General features: G+C 39.8%; 1 protein-coding gene across 2 annotated transcripts; it reads left to right on the top strand.

The window, feature by feature from the left end:
* Positions 1-602: 602 nt before the first annotated feature.
* esyt3 (extended synaptotagmin-like protein 3) lies at positions 603-17,459 on the top strand. 2 transcript variants are annotated; one of them, XM_049594431.1, is made up of 23 exons: positions 604-1,592; positions 4,122-4,163; positions 4,627-4,761; positions 5,832-5,908; positions 6,040-6,109; positions 6,206-6,295; positions 6,379-6,434; positions 6,527-6,647; positions 6,887-7,063; positions 7,531-7,613; positions 7,929-7,977; positions 9,278-9,367; positions 9,559-9,621; positions 9,708-9,767; positions 13,045-13,116; positions 13,321-13,407; positions 13,714-13,863; positions 14,158-14,489; positions 14,636-14,734; positions 14,842-14,973; positions 16,143-16,248; positions 16,486-16,535; positions 16,735-17,459. In XM_049594431.1, the coding sequence occupies exons 1-23, from the start codon at positions 1,248-1,250 to the stop codon at positions 16,772-16,774; spliced, it is 2,526 nt and encodes an 841-aa protein (XP_049450388.1). In that variant the 5' UTR covers positions 604-1,247; the 3' UTR covers positions 16,775-17,459. The 2 variants fall into 2 exon arrangements, with proteins under 2 accessions (XP_049450390.1, XP_049450388.1); XM_049594433.1 differs by lacking the exon at positions 9,708-9,767 and having other exon boundaries at positions 603-1,592.
* Positions 17,460-19,985: the final 2,526 nt, after the last annotated feature.

The raw sequence follows: 19,985 nt of genomic DNA, 5'->3' as shown, positions 1-19,985 counted from the left end.
ACTTATACATGTGTGTGTCACACGCACACACACACACACACACACACAAATATGTTGTTAGTCTTAAACTTATAAATCCTTTCATTTGCAGTGATGTCTTCAAGTGTATCAAACTTACAAGCCCATGCATTGAGGTCAGCTTTCTGTCTAGGTCTTCAAAATGTACTTTAGCATTTAAGAGTTGATGTGCCTGCATATGCATTTCACTAAACAAACATATGCACATTCTTACTCCTGAGTGAGACAATTATAGAGTGACTAGGAAATCACAGACTAGTTCTTTTTCTGTCCAAAACAATTTATAACAAAGAGGTGTACAACAATTGCCGTACAAGAAAAATGTAGGGGTATTTAAAGTCCATTCATATCAAGTCCTTTATAATTCAAAGAAAAGGCATGTCCTTTAGCTTTTTTGTTCTTCACATCTTCTAGTAAGGTGCCATACTGCTTGAGTTCAACAATAAATCAGGGTTTAAGCAGGGTTTGGAGTCAGACCATCTCCATTTATTGATATGGAATTGACAAAGAGTGATCAGAGGCTGAATAATATAGGCAGCATTGCTGTTCATCCCATAGAACACATAATTTAACATTTATACATACATTAATCTGTATGTTAGTGCCCATTTCAGGAAATCAGACTTGTTATCACACAGCTTTATTAAAATGAGGACTCTCTGGCGCCATCTGCAGGTCATGCTGCATCTGTGCAGATACATCCCTGCTGACTATTATCTCCTGTTGTCGAGATACAAGGTTGGGGCTTTGTAGATAACAGAGATAGTACATTACTGCTGGTCTATGAACAATATGATGATGATTTATAGAAGCTTAGCGCAGTCGCAAAAACATTTACAGCAACAAAATCTTATTTAAAACACACACACACACACACACACACACACACACAGAGAGAGAGAGAGAGAGAGAAATAGGTTCTTGTATTTCAAGGTTGCTGCTTCGGATTCATTTTTAGGGTGGAGTTCTTTCTTTGTGGCGCGCACTCCCCACCCATTGGTGCAGGTGTGACTACCTTCCTTTTGGAAGTTTCAAACACGGAAGTTTCAGGACTGTCATGACTCGGTTTACTACTGCACCTATGGAGTGATCAGTGGCTTGGCTTCCCCGTCGTGTTTTCCTCGAGGAAGCCATGCAAAAGTGACCCGAACTACGCGACAAAAATTAAAGTGGTCGAGGCAGGGAGCGAGAACAACTCTTCTGGACTTCAGGAACCAGGTTCCGACCCAATGGCATCCGCCGGACAGATGCATCCGACGGGCGGAGCGGGGCTCGTGGAGAGCCCGTCGCTCCACGGCAGCTCGGACAATCTCAACTCCTCCGCTGTCAATCGCATGCTGATGGAGTTCCTCATATACTTTGGCCGAGCCATCCTCGTCCTCTACCCCGTGTATCTGACAGGATACCTGGGCCTCAGTATCAGCTGGGTGCTGCTCTGTATGATGATGGCCACCTGGTGGAAGAAGAACCGCCAGTGGAAAGACGCCCGGATCGGAACCGCCATCGACTTTGTGGATAATGAAGCTGTTGTGGTCAACAAGGAGCTGGAGAATACCTTACAAATGGCATCATGGGTATGTATTGTGCATGGTGACGTATTCTGATTAAGTGAAAGAACAGTAGCCTACTAATAGGCTACCACACTGTGAGAACACCCTACAGGTAAAAGACCAGCATTTAAATTCTCACTTAAACTATTAAGTTAAGCGTAAGGTAATCAGAAAAAGGGTACTTAAAGAATGAATGACCCTATGGCTGTTTTATCATAAGATTACTAAAGTATGAACACAAAAGCAGGATTTTGGACTGCAACTAATGACTGTTAACTTGAAAACCTGATGATTATTTGCTCAATTAATCCATCCATTGTTTGGTTTGGAAAAAAAGTAATAATAGTAAATATCGCGATATTTTTGTGCGGCAATATCGTATCGTTACACGGACAGCAAGTGTCGCCTTATTTATCATATAAATTATTAATATTACAAATACAAATTAAACTTTTGGTAGCCTACTGGAGTAATATAATTTTTCACCAGTCCACTAGATACATTTTGCTGCAGTACAAATGACTGAAATCAGATGAACAGACAGATGTTGACAAAGTTTTCCTTTGGGGACATAATTTGCAGTTGAAAAAAGGTAGTAAATCACAATATAGATCCATATTTTATCACAATACTCAGCGTATCACAACGCCTTTAAAATCAAAAAATTGTGTCGTGACTGAAGTATCGTGATAATATCATATCGTGGGGCCTCGAGTGATCCCCACCCCTAAAAAGGAGAGGGCCTGCACAGTGACCCAGAGCCCAAACTGACATCTTCACAATGTTTGTTTTGCCCAACCAACTTCAAAATGATCAAAAACACATTCAGATAATAAAATGAAAAGTAGCAAATCACATTTATGAAGCTGGAACCTATTAAATGTTTTTATATGAAAAATGACTGAAACTCTTATCAGGCCAGAGTAGTTGCCAATTAAACCTCTGTAAACCGACTAATTGATTAACTGACTAATTGTTCCAGGTAACTAAAAAAAAATTTAAAATAATTAATAAATAAAGCTGACAGATGAATGTAGTGAAGTGAAAAGCATGTGCCTCTGAGATGAATGAGGGTAAGAGTAAAAGAAAGAACTTTGGTAAAGTACAAGTACCTCAAATTTGATTAATTTGATTTGATTTCTGCTGTTTGCCACTGAGAAGCTTCACTTTGGTCATAGGTGTCAACTGCCTTCAGCGAAGAGATACAACATTCCCGTCACTGAAAAATTGCCCAAACTTCGATGTCAAACCTGTTTTTGTTATATCTGGAGTCACTGATTTTGACTGCTTTTTGCAGGTAAAACAAGGCAACACTGAGTGTGCAGCTGTGGCCAAATGTGTGAAACCTCCTTAAACAAGTTCCATACTGTAGGACGTGTCACAGTCTCTGTTGCCTTGACAACACTATGCTTTATTTGCATGAAATGCCAGGCTGGGGTTGAACCTCCCCGTAGTCAGAAATGGGTTAAGGCAGCCAAATGTGCTGTTATTTTGCAGAAGGTTTCGTTTCTCCACATTTGGTTACACCACACCCACTCAACCAGTGACTCATGGGAACTAAGACGGGAGGGACACAGAGAGGGGCTCCTCCAGCGTCAGAGGAATGTAATAGGAACAACAGATCAGATTACTTTTTGGTTAGTGTCTTGCAGCTCACTCTCTGTTTGTGTGTGTAACAGAGAGACAGACAGATGAGTATGTCATTGTTGGTTTAAAACATAAAACACAGGTTTTAATACGCACAGAATTTCCATTTCTCCTCTCCTCCCAAAGTAAATCTGTTAGTCCACAGTTTTGAAGCTGCAAAGAAACCTTGGTAAGCCTTAAATAACAAGTACTGCAGTGCTTCTCCATGTCCATATTTTTTTTACTAAGTTCATTCATTCATTCATCTTCATCTTCTTGAGGGTCGCGGGGGGGCTGGAGCCTATCCCAGCTGACATCGGGCGAGAGGCAGGGTACACCCTGGACAGGTCGCCAGACTATCGCAGGGCTGACACATAGAGACGAACAACCATTCACACTCACATTCACACCTACGGACAATTTAGAGTTATCAGTTAACCTAGTCCCCAATGTCCTAGTCCTAGTCCCTGTGGGAGGAAGCCGGAGTGCCCGGAGAGAACCCACGCTGACATGGGGAGAACATGCAAACTCCGCACAGAAGGGCTCCCACGCCCGGGATCGAACCAGCAACCCTCTTGCTGTGAGGCGAGAGTGCTAACCACCACACCACCGTGCCGCCCCTTTTTTACTAAGTAATGCTGTCAAATTTCAAAAATTGGAAAATTTAAAAAAAAAAAATTTTTGAAAAAATTGTATCCACCAGTCTTACTGCACTACACACTGAATTTTTTTTTTCATTCAACTGATTTTATGTTAATAGATTTCACTGTTAATCTATATTATAATTTGCATGATGGATAATTGATAATTACTGACACAATTATGTCTGTCATCACCACCATCATGCATGCTGCTATGTTGGTTGTGTCGGACAAATACTTAGAAAAACCTGCTTTTAACATCACTGTCATTTTTTTCTTGTTAAAGGTCCACTTTCCTGATGTTGAAAAAGTTGACTGGCTTAATAAGGTATAGTATCAAAATAAATTACTCTCTCTGATGTTACGGTTTTATTGGATGATGCTGAGCACCTCTTTGAGGGCTGAAGAGACCCCTTTTGATAATAACTAAAATATAATTTAGGTTCTCCTTCCAGTTGCTTTTTTTCAATATCGTAGATAGGCAAATGGACACAGTATGATAATCATCTCTTTTTATATCACAGAATATATAACCCTCGCTACAAAGATAGCTTAGGAACACTGACATCAATGAGCTGCAAGCAACACACAGACTGCACCAATTTTCAAATGTGTTGATCATTTTTCCACAAACTAAAACTGCCATCACAAGATTTTAAAAAAGCTGCAGTTTATGTATATTGCCTTCAGGTCATACCTCTATTTACATGTGCAAATGAAAAGACGTGGTGTTTGATTAAGGGGTGGAATCAAGGCATTTACCCATGCTCTGTTTTGCTTTGTGTGTTCAGGTGTTGGAGCAGGCTTGGCCTTTCTTCGGGATGTACATGGAGAAACTCCTTAAAGAAAACATCCAGCAAGCTGTCAGGCTCTCCAGCTCTGCGCTCAAAATGTTCACTTTTACCAAGATCCACTTTGGACACATAGTAAGTTTGCATTTGTCCACCATTACTCCTGTGACACTTGATCCATTACTAAAGCCATCTAAATCTTACTATGTTCAGACAAACAGCAAACAGATGTTTTATGGGCTACATGTTTTATAAAGCAAAGCACACCCCTGTGATTTGTTGTAGGCAGAAATGATGCCATGACACATATGTGATCAACTGAGAGGGAATACCCATGCTCTCTTCCCTAATGATAATTGGTATATTAATAACGTGAAGAAAACTTTTTTCTTTTTTTTTTTACTTGACTCCAGTGAACAAAGAATCCAAAAAAATTAAGAAAATTGTTGATGAACTTAAGTCACAGGGGACCATGTTTAACAACACTAAATCTGTATCAGATTATCTGTTAACAAACTCTCACAACACTCACACAGCATACTCCAAGTCACATTTATCCAGTCATTGCCTCAGTGCTTCCCAAACAGACGTGTAACTGAACGGAAAGTGAAACTTCATATATGCTCCCTTCAAAGCCAGACTCCATTGACAAAAACAGTAATTTTACCTCCTCAATCAGTTAATTTGTTTGTGTTTTTGTCTAACTTTGGTGTTTTAAATGGTGTGTTAAAGTCACTCAAAAACACAAACTGATCAAGGTGGTAGTAGACCAGCAGCTCTCGTGTTCAGCGAGGTAAAATGACTGTTTCTGTCTTTGGGGTCTGGCTCTGAAGATAGCATAGATAAGTTTCACTTTCCTTTCAGTTCCTTGTTGGAAAGGGCTATCTTTTTGGGAAGCACTGAGCAGACGACTGTAAATGAGACTTGAATTATACTGCAAGAGTTGTGTGAGAGGTTGCAAACAAATGTTTTGATATAGTTTTGCCGCTGGTAAACATGGACCCCTCTGACTTTAATTCATCAAGAATTTTCTCTGTTTTTTGGATTCTTCATTCACCATGGAGTCATGCGAGAAAAAATCCTTTTCCTCACGAATTCAATATAACATAGGATGAGTACTTGATATAAAAATGGTCATTTGGAGGGTGAAGTGTTCCTTTAAATGTCGTGGATAAGGTTCCTTTAATATGTTTCCTTAATTCTAGCCTCTCCGGATCACTGGAATGAAAGCATACACACATGAGGTGGATCACAGGGAGGTGATTCTGGACATGGATATATGGTTTGTCAGACACATTTCTCACACCATAGCTGCTTCTGTCTTGTGATTTGACGATGAATGTGCTTGGCTCCAAACAAGAGCCTCGTGGTTGTGCATGCTGTTTTCCCTTACCAGCACTGTTCACTTTGCAGTTACGAAGGTGATGTAGACATCGATGCTGAAGTGCAGCCGCCAATCACAGCTGGCGTTAAAGGACTTAAAGTAAGCTCCTCATTTTTCTGTATTCTCTGCATTGCATTAATTATTATCATTATAGTTTGTTTACAAGTCTTTTAAACACTGTCCTGAATCTCCCAGCTCAAGGGGAATATGAGGGTCATTTTGGAGCCCCTTATTGGTCAAGCACCGCTGGTGGGAGGAGTCACCTTTTTTTTCATTCGCCGCCCTGTGAGTGACATTTTCATGACCTCACTGTCATCAGTAAAGCTGTGTGATTAGACAAGCTTGAAACTCTTAATAATTCTTTTCAGACCCTTTCAATCAACTGGACTGGCATGACCAACCTTTTGGACAGCCCTGCCTTCAGGTTAGGAGTTCATGGTATTAATGGTCACCCCAACATTTTGCTGTTTAATGTTCTTACTGTAGAGATCACTTATCTCCTCTGTTCCCTCCCAGCTCGCTGTCTGAGGACACCATCATGGACATCATTGCTTCACTCATGGTGTTGCCCAACCGCATGTGTGTGCCCCTCATAGACCAGGTCAAAGTGGACCAGATGAGGTTCCCGCTACCTCGAGTATGTAAGATATATATTCCATTTTACGCATTAATCCTCATTTCATCACATGCAGTCAGTTACATTTCTAAATACTGTACCACTGCACATTTTAGGATACAAACCCCTACCAAAATCAAAACAGTTAAACAGATTAGTTTCTCTTTTTTACTCTCTTTAATACAGGTGAAGACTGTGTGTGTTTTTCTTTCATGTGAGACAGTATTTTTAGTTTGAATCTCTCCTTGTCTGCTTCTCAGGGTGTGGTGAGGGTCCACTTGCTGGAAGCCAGAGACCTGCTGGCGAAGGACACATACATGATGGGTATAGTGAAAGGCAAATCAGATCCCTACGCAATACTCAGAGTGGGCAACCGACATTTCAAAAGCAAGACCATCAAAGAGAATTTGAACCCCAAATGGAATGAAGTGTATGAGGTAGAGAAACAGGAACATACATGGCTTTAAAGTTCCGTATAAAGCCCCTAGATAACCTTAGGAATGCATGAACATGATTGATTTTTCTTGCACCATATTCCCTGGTATGCAAAACAAGCAAACTGGTAAAATCCCACCACACATTTTCCTTGTTTGTGAAAAGACATACACTCTCTGTCCCAGATTGCATTGAAGAGTTGCTCAAATCACTGTCATCAACATATTGTTTGACAGCTGAGGTTGTCTCCAGCACTTGACAGGTTCCTCCAATTTTTGTTTACCCGTTTTGTTGTCCTAACTGCACTTCCAGGTCTCATGTTCATTACCTAGTGTTCCTTTCCCATGTGTAATCTGCTCAAGGCTTATTCTAAATATTGTAGAAACTAAGTATGTTGACCTGGTGAACGGAGTTAACATTGATTTTCCCGTCTGAAAGACATTTGATAATATGCTTTACCTGTGTGCAGTTTGTCGTCCATGAAGCTCCAGGGCAAGAGTTGGAGGTGGAGCTATTTGATGAGGATGCAGATAATGACGATCCACTTGGAACGTAAGAAACTATCTAACAAATAGGGTTAATGCTTTGTGAGTCACATGTATTGCATCCACTCTGCTATCCACACAGTTTCTTAAATTTGTCAAGCATTACTTATTACTCCACTATAACCCATAATCACACTAAACAACACCAAATACAGTTACTTGATTGATAATACACAGCAACAGTATCTTGTGCAAATTGTTTTTAGAGTAGATAGCTGAGTGGTGATTTGGAAACATAGGAGTAAAAATATTTATTAGTTTTAAATGTTGGTGCTATAAAGTTTTCACTTGCCATCGTTATCATTTATCATTATCACGTCAGGTATAATCTCGATTTTGGAGAAGTGAAGAAGGAGGTAGAGATGGATCAGGTGAGTTTACATTTAATTCTGTGGATACACTGATTGAAGTGATTTGTATGGAAGCTGAGAATGGTCATACTTGCATTTTTTGGGGGGCTGGGGGGGGTGTTTGTCTCAAGATCACAAGTGAATTGTTTTGTTATCTCGAGATGACACATCTCACCCTTTACAGCAGGCACATCCTGACAGCTGAGAATATTACTGTCAGGTATTGTCCCCCCTCTCTTAAATATGAAAGGAGGCTGAAAATCACAGGATGTGTCTGTTCTGATGATACAAGTCAGCGGTCCGGAAATGTGTGTTTCTCATCGATAATACACATTCTACGGAGGCGACGTCTTTCCACATACGGGCTTCCTTTGCCTTTCAAATGGGGCAGAGCTCCGTGGGAAACAGTAGGAGAGACGCAGCCCGAGGGGGAACCGGATCTGACACAACACACTGAATGCATGCCGCTACGGCGTCACTTTGGGTTGTGAGCACGCATGACGTGCATTTACATTGAAAATAATGGGTTTGTGCGCGCAAAAGACACTACATCTGCTACGTCACATAGGCAGGGAAAACCCTGTTTTAATACTTAAAGTTTAGGACTGTCGTACCAGCATGCATATATAGCATCTTGATAACTGTAGCAACTGATTTAAGCTGAAAATAAGAAGTAGGGCTACCTATCATTGATCAACGCATCAGACTGTAGTTTAAGGTGTAATACAGGCAGAAATGGCATTGTGCCTTTTTATTAGAAACAGCATTCAGATCAGTTCTTGTCATTTAAACAGAAGACCACACTCTCATTTGCAAGTTCTCCATAATAATTTTGTGATCTTGAGAAAACAGAAGCAATTTTTCTTGTAATCAATTGTCTTGTTATCTCGAGAAATTATGCTTTTGTTTTTTTGAGAATCGTCATAAATTAACCTGTTATCATGAGAAAAAAAGCTTTGTTATCTCGAGCTAATGAAATAGTGAACTCGTCATCTCCAGATAATGGCATTAAAAAACAATTGCAAACACAGCCCTTCTTGGCTTCCATAGTTTTGTGCATAATAAACTCAGTGTTTTCTCAGCAATAAGAAAAAAGTAGTACTCACAAAATAATCGCCAGCACTACAGGAGATTGCAGTGTACTGTTTCTGAGTGTTTAAATCTTTTATGAATGATCTTCAGAATTTGCAGCAGCAGCATTTTTAAGAATGGAAAGAAAGGTTGAAATGTTAAAGCATTTCTGACCATTTTCACTAGTTTTCTATTTAAATACAGTCTTGATATGAATGCCATGATAAATTAAACTTCCTTGCTGTTGTAGTGGTTTCCTCTGCAAGGAGTCCAGAATGGAGAGGTTCATCTCAAGCTGCAGTGGTTTTCCCTGAAGACCGACCCCAGCCTGCTGATGGAGGTTGCCTCACTGTTGCTTATTTTTGTCATCAGAATTTTCATCAACATTTATATGTAATACATACTGCTTGCCACAAGTTTGCACATCATAACTGTAGTGCAGATTGCCCTTGTGTGTTATTTGACTTATTGGGCCAGCAGTTAGTCAGTCATATAAATCATCTATTGTTCTTTACCATCCCTCTCTTCCAGTCTGCAGACGGTCTTGCTTGTGCTATGCTTGCAGTGTACCTGGACAGTGCCTCCAACCTACCAGTAAGTGACCTCTGACTGGGGCTGTTGTTGTCGAGAGATGACGACGCAACATGAATAGACAAATGTGAATGTGTGTATGTCTCTAGAAAGACCACAAGGAGATCTCTGGGCATCAAAAACACGGAAAGCATTCAAAGGAAGCCCGGGTAAGCTGCCTTCTATCCTTAGTAGCTGCTATAAGAAGGAGCTATGCTGGTGACCTCAGACCCCTTTGTTGTCATCAGAGTGCTTTGCTCTACTCATATAATCCATATACTGTATGGAAGTTGTTCTCACTAATAGGTCAAATCAGTTTCGAAGGGGTGGCGATTAAAATTTTCTCACAACAGCCTGATTAATGCCAAGAGACCCATGCAGTTGCTAAAATATTAGCCTGTACTTGATTTGACGTATGAGAGTGATTAATCCAGGGATGTCTGGTATGCAAAGGCCCAACCCCTCTTCTAACAAAACCTGTTTGTACAAAGGTTTATCACTGGACATTCGCCCTAGGGTTTGAAAGAGAGAAACCTGTATTTTCATATATCTCCACCACACACCGTCCTCATTTGAAATCATTTTTTAAAATCACATGGCTATTTAAAAGACTGCATGGGAATGCTTGAGGCCTTAAACGTTAGGGGTTGTCAAATTGCTCATGGACACCTAACATGTAAATTGGGATTTTTACTTAAAGTATCTTTTTTGCCTGTTATAAAAAACTGGTGTTTATTCTTCAAGAGTTAAATTAGGAAGTAATCTAGCTTCTCCTTCACTTTACTACCTTACAATTTGATTGTCGTTTTCTATCTTGATGTCAGACGAAGGCCTCAGTCAGATCAAATGTTTGTGCTCCAGGTGTGCTTGTTGCTTGGCTGAGCTGGTATTTCTTGTTTGTCTGGTGCGTGCTTACCATTTTTTGTGGGTGTGTTACAACCAGCTGGTGTCTTTGTAGCTACATTTCTTCCTCACCCTGAGGTTTGTTCTGGGTTTCCCAGCATAAAGGAAAGTGTTGATAACTAAATAGACAGAATTGTGGTGAAGACTTTGTTGACCAAATTACAAAATGGCTATCTATACTGAATTTGCCCTCTTTGTATTGCAAATATAGGCTGATAATCTTAAAGGATTTTCAGATTTCTACATAGGACAAATTAATAAATGTTTACAGTAGTCATGACAAACGTATGACTCCTTTAAACTTGTCCATGTTATAAACCCCATCAATCTGGCAATTAAGGCAGTAATAATCAAATTGTAGGATTTTTTTAAGGACACTTTTTTTGACCCAGACATGTTGAACAAATGTAGCTCAGCACAGGGTGTCCTAATTTGAACTGTCAGTAGCATCTACTGCCTCTGAATGCCCTCTGCTGTTCAATGAGTGAAAATACAGTGAAGTTCAGTGTGACAGGCAACAGGGCAACACTGAATTATAAAGGCAGGTTTTGATTATCCTGAGCTACATTGTATCATATTAAACATACTTGAAATAAAACTACAAAAATAATCCATTTCCTTAATGTGGTTTCCCCATTTCCAAATGATTCTGAGGAAGAACAAATCTTCCCAAAGCATTTATTGTGATGTGGCTCTAACATTTAATCAGTAATTGCATTTTTAAAACACAGTCTCAGCCTACATGTCTCTACATGAGTCTGGTGAAAGTTATTGCTAAAACCTCAAATGTTTCTGCATCAACATCAGCACTTTTCTTCCCTCTTGGATAGTCCCTTGTCAGCCATTTTCATGCTAACATGCTAGCTGTGGCTACCCACTTGTAGCAACCGCATCTTCTTCCAGTGATAATAAAAGTATACATCTCTGTTTTTTTGCCAGTGCAAACATCTGTTTCATATGTTCCAGATGGTGTGGTGTGTCTGCAGTGTATTATTAGGGAGTAGAGTGCATAACCTACCCAGCCTGGGAGGCAACAGGCAGCTTGTAGAAACTCCCAACGTTATCTTATTAGCTTGTTTCTGGAGGACTAATGTATAAATTGAAAGCAGAATTTATTTACTCTACTACTCTCAAGTAGTTGCAAATATATTGCTGATAATTGTCACGCTGTCCATTATTACAGTTTCTGACTATTATATGAAATAGAGTGAATAATAAATGACAATTTTCTTTAGGCTAACACGGAAGTTAGTGCCACCATGTTTCCCTTGTTAAAAAGCCAATTGGATTTTCCCATTGGATTTTGGAGTATCATGGAAAATGAGTTTAAATGAGTTTAAATGAGTTTATGATACTTAGAGGTTTTGTTCAGCAAGATAATCTTCACAAATGAACACCACTTTTACGAGTTTTGAAGCCTAAATGCAGTGGCCAGAAGTTAAAAGCTAACGTCAGGCTATACCCGAACTGGGAACTGTCCATTGGTTCGACATCCCATTGCTCCGACCATATTAAACCCATTGTTGCGAAGTCCGTTCTGAAATCATCATGATGCCCTGTGGTTAAGGTCTGGTTAGGTTTAGGCACAAAAACCACTTGGTTAGGGTCAGGAAAAGATCATGGTGTGGGTTAAAATGAAAAAGAAAGTGACAAACACATAAGCCTTGAGCCTGCTCCGCCTCAAGCCTTTCCCAGCTGACCCAGAGCCGGCGGCTGCGCACCATACGCCCGCCGCGAGCCATTCAGCACTGCGGACAGTCGGACTAATGGGCTGTTGGACCAATGACATGGACCCAAACAAACTACCCCACAGTAGCTTCGCCACCACAACAAGGCTGTAAAGATATGTTCGGCATGATGACATCTTGTAGTCTCCTTTAGCCACTTGTTAGCAACCGCCTTTTAAAGCTTGTGTTAACTACAGACCTTATTTCAGGAATATAACCGAAAATCCCACTGACTTTGAGACAAGGGAACAGGTGGAGTGCTAAAATGCTAACTCATTTCTAGGTTTTAGGACTCGTTCCTGCACCACTCTCTGTGATGGAAATTGCCTGCAAACACTCAGGAATAAACACACAAAGCATTTAATGGGTTTAAAGAAAAATATAATGTATACAGTGTATTCTGTCCCCTTCACACTCTCTGAAGAGTTTGTAACAGAACACACAAGTGTTACAGGATTGGTTCTCCAATGCTTACATAAGGTCTGTGACCTATCCCAAAATGGCACATAAGGCAAGCCTAACACATCTTTCATGTGACATAGTTTCAATGTCATGTTTGTTTCACATAACATGGTACACAGAGGTCAGAGTCCAAGCTTTTATCAGTGAACTCCATACATGTGTAAATCCTCATAACAGAGTCTGACTACCAATAAAAGAATAAATGACGTGGCAACAAATGATAAATGCAGCACACTTATTTATTGACACAATATATATTATATATTATGTTTTTGTGTCATGTTATTGACACACTGAGTGTTCAAACATTTTGCCAGAAATTATTTACTGCCTCACTGATTTACTTTGTTTTCAGCTCACAAAGAGAAATGGCGGCCCAAACTCCTATGTGGAATTTTCTCTTGATGAAGATGTGCAAAAAAGCAAGGTACAGCTCTCACTTTATTCCATTAATACGCCATTTTCTCTTTACATTAATACACTATCTGTAAATGTGTGTTTATACTTGTTTTGATGTATTTTAGCACTGTACAGCACTGTTAGCTGTGTAAAATTGATAATGTCGCAATAGTCTTAGCTTTTTGCAATGACATCTTCAACTGTAGTTATTCCTATCTTTCTCTTTCCACAGGCTGTGTTTGCATCTAAAGACCCAAAGTGGGAGGAGGGCTTCACCTTCTTTGTGCGTAATGTCAGAACACAGCAGCTTGTGGTTCAGGTTCGTCATTTAATGTTGCATACACAGTACAGGAAGTTTCCCCCACATTTTTTGTTTTGATTGCATTGGCTAATTCAACATTCAGTAAGTGGAATCTGAGGCAGTCTACTTTTGTATTTATCCCTATGAACCTGTGTGTGTCAGTATATACTGCACTGACAACCTTAACTTAACTAAAAAGGAGGTAACACCAGTGTTGGAAATCTTGTAAAACTAGACCTCTTTCAGTCAATCAGATATCCTCAGGGGTTTAAAACCTATTTCATTCACTGCTTAAATAGTTTTATTTGTGTTCTCGTGGTCCAGGTCAAAGAGCACGAGAAGAAGACTCAGCTCGGTATTATGAACTTGCCGCTGAGTCGCCTCCTCAACTGCTCCGATATGACGCTAGACCAGCGTGTGCCGCTGGAGCGCTCCGGAGCAAACAGCCAGATCAAGCTGAAAGCAACTCTCAGGGTGGGTACACAACATTGGCAAGCACACACACACATTTAGTATAGAAACTCACAGTACACATAAACAGATGATGCACAACACACATTTAGTTCAAACATACAGTTTAAATTACCAAAACATTCAGCTGCTTCCTGTTAGGGTTCATCTAAAGTACATTTTCAATTCTATTTCCATCTGATAAAACTCAGATGCTCAACCAGCACCTAGATGGTGAGAACCTGCAAGTAAGCTCTATTACATTGTTGTTTTTACAATGTGTCACTCACATTAGCCATGTCTTTAATCCCACAATAGGTTCTTACTATTGAAAAGCCTCAACCCAAGATTACAGTCAATCCCTCTCCACAAGACAAACAGCTGAAATCACAGACTAACCAACAAGCTAATGCAGCTGTGTACAATCCCTCCGCTGCTGCATCCTCCTCTCCAGCACTTTCCCCCAACACCGTCCCCACTGCCTCTGACCCCACCGCCCAGTCCTTATCTCCAAACTGGGCTCCTGAAAACCATAACGGCCCCGATGAAACCACGTCAAACATGCGCCGGTATGACTCCCACAGCCTGCTGTCGGAAAACTCCATGGCTTCATCACGTTTTGACGTTTCAGAGGGCGCCTCGTATCCAGAGTGAGTCTGTAGTTTTTTTGTTTTTCAGACCTTTAGCGTGCTGACCTTGAACTTTCCTGCAGATGTCTTGAGCTAAACTGTATGAACTTTAGCAAGAATTAAGTAATTAAAGTGAGATTTATCAATGTTTTTTTATTTAATTATAGGGCAATCAGGAAACATCAGGGTTCATTTGGGGAGATCCAGCTGACTGTACGTTATGCCACCCTGAGGAACAAACTCATCGTCCTGGTTAACTCCTGCAGGTACACAAGAAAGATCCAGCCTCACCAGAGTTTCCCAGCAGAATTTTCTTTTCATGTTCATATGGTTAGCTAGCTATAGTGACCCACTGTGTACCTGTTGCCTGCAGGAACTTATTTCGCTTCAGTGAGAACGGCACAGACTCTTATGTCCGCCTGTATTTTCTCCCTGATCAATCCTGGATTCACCGCAAGAGGACACATGTCAAGAAGAGGACAGTCAATCCCGTCTTCAATCACAAGTAAGCTTACTGGATGCATCCTAAATGAAATATCTGAAAGGAAAAAAATCAACGTTTCTTATTACCCACATAAAGTAGTTAGGAGCTCTATGCAACATTGAGAGCATATCTATGAGTCTGGACGGGGATTGTCTCCACATGGCTCTCAACGTAGAGGCTAACAGTGCTAACAGCAGTGCTGACAGAGCTAATGGTGTTAACCAGGAGGACAGGGATGGTGGACGTTACACTTCCATAACAATGCCGTCCTGCCAATGTGGATCTGGACGCCATTGTCAGCAGTAACCGCCGTATGCGTGCAGTTCAGAGCGATGGTATTTTGCTAGCCAGAGGGATGCACACCCAGGGACTCACATGCACTAGCATGCAGGTGTGGTCGGACCGTCTACCACAACAAGGAACAGAAAAGCTCGGATTACAAAACACATACAGCATGGGCGGGTAACGAGACAATGGGCCGCTGGGCGCAGATATGCAAAGGTCCCCACCACTTCTCCTACACTGGAACAAGAGGTGGTTTTGCATCTCTTTGTGGTCATTTCGTGTCAACATATGGTTGTTTTGTGTCGTTTTGTAGGCATTTTGGTCTCTTTGAGGTAATTTTATGTTGGTTTTTTTTGTTGTTGTTTTGTGTCACTTTATAGTAATTTTGTCTCTCCTTATGGTTGTTTTGTGCTTTCTTGTAGTTGTTTTGTGCCTTTTTGTGGTCGTTTTGCCAGCTTTTGTAGTTCTTTTATGTTTCTTTGCAGTTCCTTTTCATCTCTTTGGGATCATTTTGAGTCTCCTCCCGATCAGTCCTTGTTAATTTGAGTAACATTTTGCAAGTGAAGGCCAGGGGGCTCGCTGACACTTTGGGCCCCTGATGTCAAAGTCATGTCACAGAAGAGATGAGGAGTTTTGTTCTGAAAACATTTTTTTTAACTGAGCCATGTGGATACAGACCAGTCTGGGCCCCTGAGCCTGTGCCTGGTTGTCTCGTACAGTTATCCATCCATGAAGGAGCGTGACATCATTCTCAGCTCAGGACACGACTACGCCACTATATCTTTAGCAAATAATTGTTTGCTGCTATATTAATGCTCTTAATGTCGCATACAGCTCCCCTAAGGCCCAGAAGTTGAGACAGTGTCCTGAACTTGTTTCTTTCTGCCGACTCTCTTTCATCACAGGTTTGAATTTGATGTGCCACTTGAAGAAGCAAAAACGAGGAAGCTGGATGTGTCCGTGAAAAATGGCAAAATGTTCCACACACGAGACAGAAAGGACATCGGCATGGTGGGTAACACTACTTGGGATAGAATGTGTCTTTTCATACCTGACACAAGATCTTAAAGGCAGTTTAAATACTCTATGCTGTTAGATGGGGTCAATGGTGTTACAAATGTACGGCTGCGAAATCTAAAGCTTTTACACATTGTTTAGTGTTGTAAATGTTTTTATTTCATGCATACACTTTATTGCAAAACCAGTGTCTTGGCCTTTATGGTTGTTACGCTTTACTTCCATCCACAGGTGATGATAGATCTTTCACAGCTGGATTTAGTCAAAGGCATCACAGAATGGTATGTGGCCCAGTTTCCTACTTTTCCATGATTTGAATGAAACAGTAGCTGAAGTACACTAAATTGAAGCACTAATACTTCTTGCCATCATAAATATTCTGGTCAATTGTAATAATGTATAGAAATGTATATGTGTGAACAAAAGGCTTATTTGATTCAAGTATAATTCTCTGAGTATTTCATCTCTCTTTCCTCTTAGGTATGAGCTCACACTGCCTGGGCTGAAGAAATACAGCTAGTGGGTAAAGCTGTAAAACTTCCATTTTCCCTGCAGCTCCTCAGCTTCTGCGAGGCCAAATGCAGGCCTGATAAATGCTGAGAGAGCTGCATACTCCTTTGTCTTCCTTATCATCGCGGACCAGAGTTGGGTTTTTCCAAAAGCAGCACTAAACTCATCTTAGATAGTGGACATGTTTGGTACTGTATGACAAAGGCTGTGCGCCCACAGGCACATACAGTAATATTCCAAACTACATTCCTACTTTGGGTCTCACTTGGAATTAAGTATTTCAGTGCATCTTGTCCCACTTATAGATATCGCCTATGGTATAACAAAAATACACTGTGTTAAATTATCTTGAAGAGCAGAAATGTAGCTGCAAATAAAACTTTTAAACATGCAGATAATGATAACAAAAGCAGCATATTATCTTATGATCCACTTTATTGTAACTTATAACCAAACAATCCTTATTTATAATGTACTGCTAAACATTTACATTCCAAATTGTAATTCATCAGAACATGTTTGTGTCAAGAAACAAGGTCACTTCTTTAATGTGTATATTTTTTGTGAGAGGTTTGGTTTTTGAGTGGATGTGTGAGACATTTATCCTTTGTATTTTTGTGTAAATATTTGTATTGATAGTTTTTATGTAATATTTTACAGTTGGGGAAATAAACACAAAACAAGTGTGTACAATCCAGGAGAGTCATTTCATACATGCCTTAATAAACATACATATTCACAGTTGGAAGAACCCAAATACTACTAAGGGTTTAGTGTGGGCAACTGGGAAGTTCTCCTGAAGCAGTTGGTTCATTACATGGGAAATGGCGCCCAAGCAAGGCGCATGAGAAATATAGTTCTTTGCTCAGGGGAACCTTGACTATAGTCACTGTGGCAGTGAGTACATCTTTTAAACCTAACCCTCTTAGATTTACGTTATCTTTAATATCTTTAATTTCAATATTTAAAATACTCAGACATAGCTTTCATGAGTGGATTACATCAGTTTCCTGTTTTTTTTTTTTTTAGAACATGATAAACAAGCTTGTTTTTTCCCTGTTAACTCAGGAACACATGGACAAATTCCTCTTACATAAGGTACAACCATAATCACTATACATTGTTGTAGGCCTATATCTAGACTGCCATTTATGATAGCCATCAATGCCTACTGTATACATCTATACCAAAAAATTTGTTGACTGCTTATTGTAAAAAGTTTTGCTTTGACTAAGATTAAGCTGTTTATCTGTCTGTTTAAATTATTCAGTAGTCGAAGAATTTATGAAAAGCTTCCAGTTTTTGGTGTTTTTGAATTGTCAGGTAACATCTCCATGTCAAAAAATATAAAATCTTAAAAAAAATAAATGTTTAACATTGTTTCAAAAAGTGTACATGTACTTGGACTGGTTGTCTCATTACAGTACATATAGTCTATATGAGCTAATGCATGCAGGGTCAAGGGAGGTTCTGATATTCAATTTCACCCAGGTCTATCAGGATTAACAAACCTGATATAATTTATAGAAAAATCATATAAAATCATATTTCAATTCTAACATATTTATATACTCTCCAACAGTTTACCAAATCCCCTCCTTTTAACACCATCAGTGCCCCCCTCCCTCCACACACTACACATTATTGAACTATTTTATTGATGCACACCTTAAAGGAATTGTCAGATTTTTGAAGTGTGGTTGTATGGGATACTTATCCATATTCAGTGTATTGCATACAGTAGATGTCAGTGATGCACGTCCCCCAGTTTGGAGAAGCAGACTGGAGTTGGACATGAAAGCTAAGCAATGTATTGCTGTGGATGGGGGTCAGCGACAAAACATATTTTTGCCACTAGAAAGTCCTATCTAAAAAAAAAAAAAAAAAACAAACATCAGTTTTAGTGTCTGCTATATTTAAAGTATTTTCAGTGCTTAACTTTCCATCAGACAGCTGACGGAAAAGGTAATGTACATCACCTGCACTGTGGACGGAACTGTTAACTGCTTCATGTCCCTATCTAGGCCTATGTTCTCATCAAAGCTACCAGACTCTGTTGACAAAAACAGTAATTTTAGCTTGCTGAACACAGGAGCTGCTGGTCTTCTGCTGCTTCGATCGGTTAATTAGTTTGTGTTATTGTGTGATTTTGTCGAATGTGAACTAAACGCCAAGGTCACACATTAACAAACAAAAAATCTGATTGCCACTAGAATGCTCTATCGCATTTCAGCGTGACTACTTTACATATCTAAAATTGATTTCAAACACCCAAATCTCTGACATGCTTGTGACATATGAACCCTGAGGACATCTGGGGCCAGCCTAGACCTCCTAAGAGTTAGAACAAAAACATGGTGAAGTAGCGTTTTGTTATCATGCAGCACAAACCTGGAATAACCTTATAGATGATGTTAGACAAGCCCCAACTCATTTTAAATAATCTTTTTTTTATCTTTGCAACTATTATCTGCATTTTTGCTGTTTTAATGGTGATTTTTTTAAATTGAAAATCATTTAGTTATTAATTTTATCTTTTCTATCTTTTTCCTCTGTACTCATTTAATGTAAATCTGCATCCTTTATTATATTTTATGACTATGTAAAGCACTGGTGTATGAAATGTGCTTTACAAATAAAGTTGCCTTGCCATATCAAAAACCTTCATACTGTACAACACCAGTATGAATGCTGAGAGCAAAGGTCAAAAACAACCATCAATGAATTTCAGTTGTGACTTTATGGGCATACAGTGTAACATTGTTATTTTAGTGTTAAGATGTATTGAAACATTAATATTGTAACTTTAGTGTAACATTTGAACTGCACACATCAATACCAGACACCTTAAAGATGTTGTGTACAAAAAAAAATCTCTGTCCTATCTTGATGTTAACATACTTAACTTATTGTTTGGGAAGTTTAATTTAATGCAGCCATGCTCCTCTCATGGTGCAACCAGGAAGTATACAGCTCTGGGAATGTGACACTAATCGTGACACTGCACATATTTCCATTGAGACGCTTTATTATGTTAATATTTGCTGAGAATGCATTAATACATTATTCAGTGACATTTTCAGAGCCTTAAAACTGAAAACCGTCTTTGCAGTCACTATTGTGACCAATGGGATTAACGGTTAACGCCTGCTGGTGCTACGGCTGCTAAAGGAGATCACGCGAGTTCACCGTTGCTTCCTTAGCAACGGCCCTAGCAACGG

This window comes from Epinephelus fuscoguttatus, linkage group LG13 (assembly GCF_011397635.1).
Source record: "Epinephelus fuscoguttatus linkage group LG13, E.fuscoguttatus.final_Chr_v1".
In the NCBI taxonomy this organism is placed as follows: Eukaryota; Metazoa; Chordata; class Actinopteri; order Perciformes; family Serranidae; genus Epinephelus; species Epinephelus fuscoguttatus.
This window is presented reverse-complemented; position numbering and strand designations above follow the sequence as displayed.

Coding starts and splice junctions, on each gene's coding strand:
- esyt3 (XM_049594431.1), top strand. CDS start 1,248: ATGGCATCCGCCGGACAGATGCATCCGACGGGCGGAGCGGGGCTCGTG. Junction 6,296..6,378: donor TTTTTTTCATTCGCCGCCCT/GTGAGTGACATT, acceptor AATTCTTTTCAG/ACCCTTTCAATCAACTGGAC. Junction 9,622..9,707: donor ACAGTGCCTCCAACCTACCA/GTAAGTGACCTC, acceptor GTATGTCTCTAG/AAAGACCACAAGGAGATCTC.